This window comes from Hippocampus comes, unplaced genomic scaffold, assembly GCF_001891065.2.
Source record: "Hippocampus comes isolate QL1 unplaced genomic scaffold, H_comes_QL1_v1.1 scaffold143, whole genome shotgun sequence".
Taxonomy (NCBI): domain Eukaryota; kingdom Metazoa; phylum Chordata; class Actinopteri; order Syngnathiformes; family Syngnathidae; genus Hippocampus; species Hippocampus comes.
The window spans coordinates 817,412-825,662 of NW_017805504.1; the positions used below are offsets into that span (position 1 = coordinate 817,412).

At 43.5% G+C, this 8,251-nt stretch overlaps 2 protein-coding genes across 2 annotated transcripts; both read left to right on the forward strand.

Moving 5' to 3' along the window:
- Positions 1-1,605: 1,605 nt before the first annotated feature.
- LOC109520310 (uncharacterized protein PB18E9.04c-like) lies at positions 1,606-4,973 on the forward strand. The gene is made up of 6 exons (XM_019877432.1): positions 1,606-1,755; positions 2,446-2,505; positions 2,606-2,794; positions 3,011-3,204; positions 3,661-4,542; positions 4,599-4,973. Exons 1-6 carry the CDS (start codon positions 1,638-1,640, stop codon positions 4,971-4,973), a joined length of 1,818 nt encoding a protein of 605 aa, XP_019732991.1. The 5' UTR covers positions 1,606-1,637.
- A 132-nt stretch (positions 4,974-5,105) lies between these two features.
- On the forward strand, positions 5,106-8,251 carry LOC109520311 (GATA zinc finger domain-containing protein 14-like). The gene is made up of 2 exons (XM_019877433.1): positions 5,106-6,552; positions 8,121-8,251. The coding sequence occupies exons 1-2, from the start codon at positions 5,106-5,108 to the stop codon at positions 8,150-8,152; spliced, it is 1,479 nt and encodes a 492-aa protein (XP_019732992.1). The 3' UTR covers positions 8,153-8,251.

Genomic DNA, 8,251 nt, shown 5'->3' on the forward strand with positions numbered 1-8,251 from the left:
CCCCAAAAAAATAAAAATAACAGTAAAAATTAATGCATGCTTTGGTTGACGCAAGTGGAATGCATCCCTTATTATCTTAAGAAGTAACCTGGGAAACGCACTAGGAAATGACGGTGGTTGGGGCAGTTTGAGTTCTTTCGCTTCTCACCGTTGATCATTTGATGCGATGAAACCTTCAGCACAATTTGGGAGCCACGTAACATCCGTTAAGCCTCTTCATCTCTCTTTGTATAAAACACACATGCAACTACAAATCACAGGAGACCAAGTGCGAGGACAAAACCATATTCTTCGATGTTATAACTATGCAGATATAAAAGTAGAAATCAACGACAATAACAACAACTGGAAGTGGTAAGTGCTTTTTCCATTTCCAGCCATTATAATAATTTTTTTCTTCTTGTTTTTTTTTTTTTTTTTGGGGGGGGGCATGACAAAAAATCAATATTTCAAGTAACATTTGAAGGACACTTTTAAATTAAGAATTTCAATGATGTATAAACCACATAAAACATTTTTGATTTTTTTTTTCAGTCTGTGACTTGGTAGAAGCAACGGTGTTTGACTACTTTCACATTGTATGTTTAAGTAAACTATAATCTAATTATACCTGTACATAAATATATATTTTTCCCTCATTATATTGAACAGCTTTGCAATATAGTGGGCGCCTTTAAAAACTCTAACTTCACCATGATTTGCATAAAACCCCATTTTGAACATTTAGATTTTTTTTTTTATGTATTTCATGGATGGATGAAAATTTGGATTTTTTAAAATTATGTAGCAATATATTTAATTTTACAAGACACTGTAATTCAAACACATCTTGAATAAAAACATTTTATGTGTTCATTAAATAAATGACATTCTTGAACCCTTTCGGGGACAGCAGTTACTGCAGTGGACAGCTTATCATGCTATCAGGTTACAGGGTGCATGAAAGGGTTCAAGAGAAATAATTGGTCAAATTGAAATAAAATATGAACAAAAGTGCAATATTGTGGAATAGAATGCTGAAATGACACCAGAGTTGCCATTTGTTTTGGATTTTTCATGATAGGTTTATTTCATTTTGCATTTTTTTTTTTTTTTAGTTCAGTGAATTTTAATTTGTTTTAAGAGCAGCTTTGTTTTGAGTGGTGTATATGCTGTTTTGCATTCTTTGTTTTAGTTTAGTTTTCATTCGTTTTTTTAAAACATATGGAGTATTTATTTGTGCGGAGCAAGAAACCAAACACAAGGTCACAAAGTATTGCGCAATAAAGTAAACAACAATTCTCAAACGACTGTTTGAGCTTCCTTCTTCTATTCAAGCGGACAGCAAGACCGAAAGAAATACTCGACAGCTCATGGACGGAATATTAATTGACAAAGTCAAAAACAATGGATATTTTTGCTGCAATTACACTTCATTTTAGTTAGTCACATTTTATACAATGTGCAACTCTGGGCCAAATTTACAAAGAATGATCTGCGGTGCTTGATCGCACTTTTAAGTGCACCTAATTTGTACCAACAGTTTACTGCCGTCAGAATGTCTGATTCACAAAGGAGACTGCGCAAATAAAACACCGGCGCAAACACGGCCACAAAGTTGGACGCCGATGTAATTCGACGCATGCCTGGTGAATTAGATGCAACATGTTTACTCAACTTTGGCCTACGAGCTAGACGCAAAAGCCGCACAATCCTTTCGGGAATTCGGCCCTCAATGTGCTTCAAACAAGAAAAGATGCTGCAGTATTAATTTCAGTTAGTATTCTTTTTGGTTTTTTCCCATTTTAATTTTATTTCATGAACAAAAATGTTTCCTCAATTTTATTTCATTTGTTTTTTTAAATCATAAAAATCTTGAAACCGAAGATGTGGAAGATGTCGACATAAATTCACATTTTGGGCAAAAGCGTGAAAACTACAACTTTCATTGACACCAAACAGCATCAGAACATGAAATTGAAAGGAATAAAAAAAATTAAAAAAAAAGAGACCTATGTCATGTTTTGCGAGGTGGTAGTTGGAGGACCCCAAAAAGCAGGGAGGCAGGGAGGAGCAGGGTGCATTGACCAAAATGTATTTAACAAAAACACAAACCGGAGTACATCGGGGAAACAAACTCCAAAAACTCACTCGAATAAAGTCCAGCAAAATCAAAGTAGCAAAAAACGTAGAACAGAAAACAAAACATGACACATGCACACAACAACAAACAGCAACAAACAAACGGCAACAATGACCCAACACTGAGTGGTCGTGCCGGGAGTCCTTTTAAACAAACAACTAATGACACAATCACCAACAGGTGTGCAGCTGCAGGCGGAGCCCTACAGTGCCACCTGTTGGCCACCAACAGAACCATGACAACCTAAGTGCAAAAAGTATTTAAATAAAAGTGACTGTTCATTTTCTTGAATTGACTGTTTTTATTTTTGTTTTTTTTTGTAGAATCAAGGACAGAAACAATGACTGCTGCACTACGGTTATCAGCTGTGCTTCTGCTTTTTGGTAAATCTGCTCTTTCTGTGCAATGAAGCAAATGACGGGTCACTTGAAATGTAGCCGACTAATCTTTTTGCTCTTCACATCTTCACCATATCAACCACAGCAGCCGCAACAACGGCTCGTCTAAATTTAAATCAAGGCTCAATTACAACCGTGGCAGTAACGACAACAACTGCCGGTGAAAGTCCAACACCAGGTTTAATACCGACCACAGTCATTGCAAAATCAACCACCAGTCCAACGACAACACCGAAGGCAGCAGAAGAAACAACAGCTGCCAATCAAAACACACCACAACGGCCAGCACCAACTGCAGCAGCCACAACAACAACCGCTAGTCATTGTAGAAATCAAGGCTCAATTACAACCGCAGCAGTAGCAACAACAACTGCCGGTGAAAGTTTAACACCAGGTTTAATACAGACCGCAGCCGTTGAAAAAACAACCAGCGGTCCAACGACAACACTTAAGGCAACAGAAGAAACAACAGCTGCCAATCAAAGCACACCAAGCACAAAACCAACCACAGCAGCAGCGACAACAACAGCGGGTCCAAGTATGATACCAGGCTCAACAGCATCCGCAGCAGGCACAACAACAACCACAGTCACAAGTACAACAGCAAACTCAACACCAACTGCTGAAGTCGCGCCAACAACCGCAGGTCCAGGGATGAAATCAGGCTCAACGACATCCGCAGCACCCATGAGACCAATAGCCAATCCAGAAACAACTCAAAGTTCAACACCAACTGAAAACGTCACCACAACAACAGCCAGTCCATGTGCAACACTAGACTTAAACGTAACCACAATAGCTACAACAACAACCATGGGTCCAAGTACAACATCAAGCTCAACAACATCTGCAGCACCCACGAGACCAACAACCAGTCCAGAAACAACTCAAAGTTCAACACCAACTGAAAACGTCACCACAACAACCACCAGTCCATGTGCAACACCGGATTCAAACGTAACCACAACAGCTACAACAACAATCCCAGGTCCAAGTCCAACACCAAGCTCAACAACATCCCCAGCAACCAAGGCAACAACAACCAATCCAAGTCCAACATCAAGCTCAACCTCAACCAGAGCACCCATGAGACCAATAACCAGTCCAGAAACAACTCAAAGTTCAACACCAACTGAAAACGTCACCACAACAACCGCCAGTCCAGGTGCAACACCAAACTTAAACGTAACCAAAACAGCTACAACAACAACCTTGGCTCCAAGTACAACATCAAGCTCAGCAACATCTGCAGCACCCATGAGACCAACAACCAGTCCAGAAACAAGACACGCTTGCACACCAACCACCAAAGTCGCCACAACACCCGCCAGTCCATGTGCAACCCCGGATTCAAACGTAACCACAACAGCTACAACAACACCCTTGGGTCCAAGTACAACATCAAGCTCAGCAACATCTGCAGCACCCATGAGACCAACAACCAGTCCAGAAACAAGACACGCTTGCACACCAACCACCAAAGTCGCCACAACACCCGCCAGTCCATGTGCAACCCCGGATTCAAACGTAACCACAACAGCTACAACAACACCCTTGGGTCCAAGTACAACATCAAGCTCAGCAACATCTGCAGCACCCATGAGACCAACAACCAGTCCAGAAACAAGACACGCTTGCACACCAACCACCAAAGTCGCCACAACACCCGCCAGTCCATGTGCAACCCCGGATTCAAACGTAACCACAACAGCTACAACAACACCCTTGGGTCCAAGTACAACATCAAGCTCAGCAACATCTGCAGCACCCATGAGACCAACAACCAGTCCAGAAACAAGACACGCTTGCACACCAACCACCAAAGTCGCCACAACACCCGCCAGTCCATGTGCAACCCCGGATTCAAACGTAACCACAACAGCTACAACAACACCCTTGGGTCCAAGTACAACATCAAGCTCAGCAACATCTGCAGCACCCATGAGACCAACAACCAGTCCAGAAACAAGACACGCTTGCACACCAACCACCAAAGTCGCCACAACACCCGCCAGTCCATGTGCAACCCCGGATTCAAACGTAACCACAACAGCTACAACAACACCCTTGGGTCCAAGTACAACATCAAGCTCAGCAACATCTGCAGCACCCATGAGACCAACAACCAGTCCAGAAACAAGACACGCTTGCACACCAACCACCAAAGTCGCCACAACAACCGCCAGTCCATGTGCAACACCGGATTCAAACGTAACCACAACAGCTACAACAACAACCCCGGGTCCAAGTGCAACACCAGACTCAACATCTGCAGCACCCACGAGGCCAACAACCAGTCCAGAAACAACACAAGGTCCAACACCAACCACCGAAGTCACCACAACAACCGCCAGTCCATGTGCAACACCAGGCTCAACAACAACCGCAGAAACCAAGACAACAACAGCTTGTCAAAATCCAACACCAGACTCAACAACATCCGCAGCAACTAAGACAACAACAACCAGTCCAAGTCCAACATCAGGCTCAACTTCAACCACAGCACCCACGAGACCAACAACCAGTCCAGAAACAACTCCAAGTTCAACACCAACTGAAAAAGTCACCACAACAACCGCCAGTCCATGTGCAACACCAGACTTAAACGTAACCAAAACAGCTACAACAACAACCCCTGGTCCAAGTGCAACACCAGGCTCAACAACATCTGCAGCACCCACGAGACCAATAACCAGTCCAGAAACAACACAAAGTCCAACACCAACCACCAAAGTCACCACAACAACCGCCAGTCCATGTGCAACACCAGACTTAAACGTAACCACAACAGCTACAACAACAACCCCGGGTCCAAGTGCAACACCAAACTCAACATCTGCAGCACCCACGAGGCCAACAATCAGTCCAGAAACAACACACGCTTGCACACCAACCACCAAAGTCGCCACAACAACCGCCAGTCCATGTGCAACACCAGACTTAAACGTAAACACAACAGCTACAACAACAACCTTGGGTCCAAGTACAACATCAAGCTCAACAACATCTGCAGCACCCATAAGACCAACAACCAGTCCAGAAACAACACAAGCTTCCACACTAACCACCAAAGTCACCACAACAACCGCCAGTCCATGTGCAACACCAGACTTAAACGTAACCACAACAGCTACAACAACAACCCCGGGTCCAAGCGGAACACCAAGCTCAACAACATCCGCAGCACCCACGAGACCAACAACCAGTCCAGAAAGAACACAAGCTTCCACACCAACCACCAAACTCACAACAGGAACCACCAGTCCATGTGCAACACCAGACTTAAACGTAACCACAACAGCTACAACAACAAGCCCGGGTCCAAGTTCAACACCAAGCTCAACAACATCTGCAGCACCCACGAGACCAACAACCAGTCCAGAAAGAACACAAGCTTCCACACCAACCACCAAACTCACAACAGTAACCACCAGTCCATGTGCAACACCAGACTTAAACGTAACCACAACAGCTACAACAACAACCCCGGGTCCAAGTCCAACACCAAGCTCAACAACATCTGCAGCACCCACGAGACCAACAACCAGTCCAGAAAGAACACAAGCTTCCACACCAACCACCAAACTCACAACAGTAACCACCAGTCCATGTGCAACACCAGACTTAAACGTAACCACAACAGCTACAACAACAAGCCCGGGTCCAAGTCCAACACCAAGCTCAACAACATCTGCAGCACCCACGAGACTAACAACCAGTCCAGAAACAACACAAGCTTCCACACCAACAACCAAACTCACAACAGTAACCACCAGTCCATGTGCAACACCAGACTTAAACGTAACCACAACAGCTACAACAACAACCCCGGGTCCAAGTCCAACACCAGGCTCAACAACAACGGGGTCAAGATTAACACCAAGACCAACAAATTTCCAAACGGCAAAGTCTGCCACAGCGCTGAAGACACGACGGGTGACGTTCCGATCGGCGGGAGAGCAATTCACTTGGAAACTGACAAATTCATCTTCGGCAGAATTTATGATTCGAGCCACCACAATCCAGACAACGGTCAGCAGCAGAACGAGCACATATTGACATGAATCATGGTTTAAAATCCCATCAAATGTCGACATATCTTTTGTAAAATGGTCACATATTTCACCTGTGTCGATCACATTTCAACTTAAACTGTTCCAAAATAAGATTTATTTTCTTCTGAAACCCAAAATCGTCTAGTTGCAGCCACAAATAGGTGATCGCGTTTTGAATCGGAACACCCCCGAATAGGCGTGTTGTCCGTGGAAACGCTGACTTAATACAATCTGACGCCATCCATCTCATAACATTCCACCAGAGTTGTGGTAACATTCCGATTTAAATCGTGAAAAATGACGAATTTACACTCTTACAATTACAATCATAAAATGCTGATAGTCTTCGATTAAAATAAAATGTATCTCCTATTTCACCTGTGCGGTAACATTACGACTTTAAATGTGCCAATGAAATGAAAATATTTATTTTGTAAAATGCTGACGTATTTCTTGTAAAATAATAATTGTCTCACCAGCGTTTTTATACTACCAGTACTTTGGAAGACAACAACTTTTGCCGACATTCATTCTTGTAAAATGATCACATTTACCGCATATTTTACTAGAATTGTGGTAACTCAATGTGCAAAATGATGACGTCATGCTGATAAAATTATAATGTTGTTGCAAAATGCTGACATTTTTTTAGTTAAACAACATTTGACTTGTAATTCTTGACCAGCGTAGTAACATAACAACTTTATATGTGTCAAATTATATTCTTTTTTTCTTGGAAATGACAACATATTTCTTGTGAGCCTACTTGTTTTTCCCGAATGGAACGCCAACCATCATTGTCCTTTTCCTTGTGTTTCCACAGCTTGAACCTTTATTCAAGAGTCACTTCTCTTCATGCACCTTGGACGTGGTTTCATTCAGGTCAGTTGTCGCTTAAGGCGCTGATGACAACAATAACAATAACAATAATCGGAGGCGGCCCGGTGGGCCAGTGGTTAGCGCGTAGACCTCACAGTGCAGAGGTTGTGGGTTCGATCCCGGGCCTTTCTGTGTGGAGTTTGTATGTTCTCTCTACGTTCTCTCCGGGTACTCCAGTTCCCTCCCACATTGCAAAAACATGCATGGCAGGTTAATGGGACACTCTAAATTGTCCCTAGGTGTGATTGAGAGCGTGAATGTATGTTCGTAAATGTCTGCCTTGCGATTGGCTGGCAACCAGTTCAGGGTGTACCCCACCTACTGCCCGAAGACAGCTGGGATAGGCTCCAGCACGCCCACGACCCTTGTGAGGATAAAGCGGTTCATAAAATGGATGGATGAATAATCAGGAATGGGTACGTAATGACACCAGGAATCGAATTGGGCCAATCCTGGCCTAATTTTGAGGTATTGAGTACTCATGGAAGCCGGTGATAACAGCCAATGATAACTACGGCAAAAAAAAATTTGAAATCAAGTCAGACCCCCTTGGCAGTAGTTGATGCAATATTCAGGCAGTCTGACATATTGATGAATCATCATCTGCGTTAGAAAGACACATCTGTGCTCACAATTATTTTTTTGTTGTCGTTGTGCATCTGGCAGTTTTGGCTCCGTCATCAACAACGTGGACTTGAACTGTCCGTTTAGCTCGGTGCCCAACCACAGCGCCATCGCAGACATTTTGGTGGACGCCGCACCCCACATCACGGCTTTTGACGTGGACCCCTCGTATA

What these genes read in the sequence shown, in the direction of transcription:
- LOC109520310 (XM_019877432.1), top strand. Translation starts at nt 1,638, where the DNA reads ATGCAACATGTTTACTCAACTTTGGCCTACGAGCTAGACGCAAAAGCC. An exon ending in ATGCTGCAGTATTAATTTCA is followed by an intron (nt 1,756 to 2,445) that starts GTTAGTATTCTT and finishes TTTTTTTTGTAG; the next exon opens with AATCAAGGACAGAAACAATG. An exon ending in AGCTGCCAATCAAAACACAC is followed by an intron (nt 2,795 to 3,010) that starts CACAACGGCCAG and finishes ATCAAAGCACAC; the next exon opens with CAAGCACAAAACCAACCACA.
- LOC109520311 (XM_019877433.1), top strand. Translation starts at nt 5,106, where the DNA reads ATGTGCAACACCAGACTTAAACGTAACCAAAACAGCTACAACAACAAC. An exon ending in CCACCACAATCCAGACAACG is followed by an intron (nt 6,553 to 8,120) that starts GTCAGCAGCAGA and finishes TGCATCTGGCAG; the next exon opens with TTTTGGCTCCGTCATCAACA.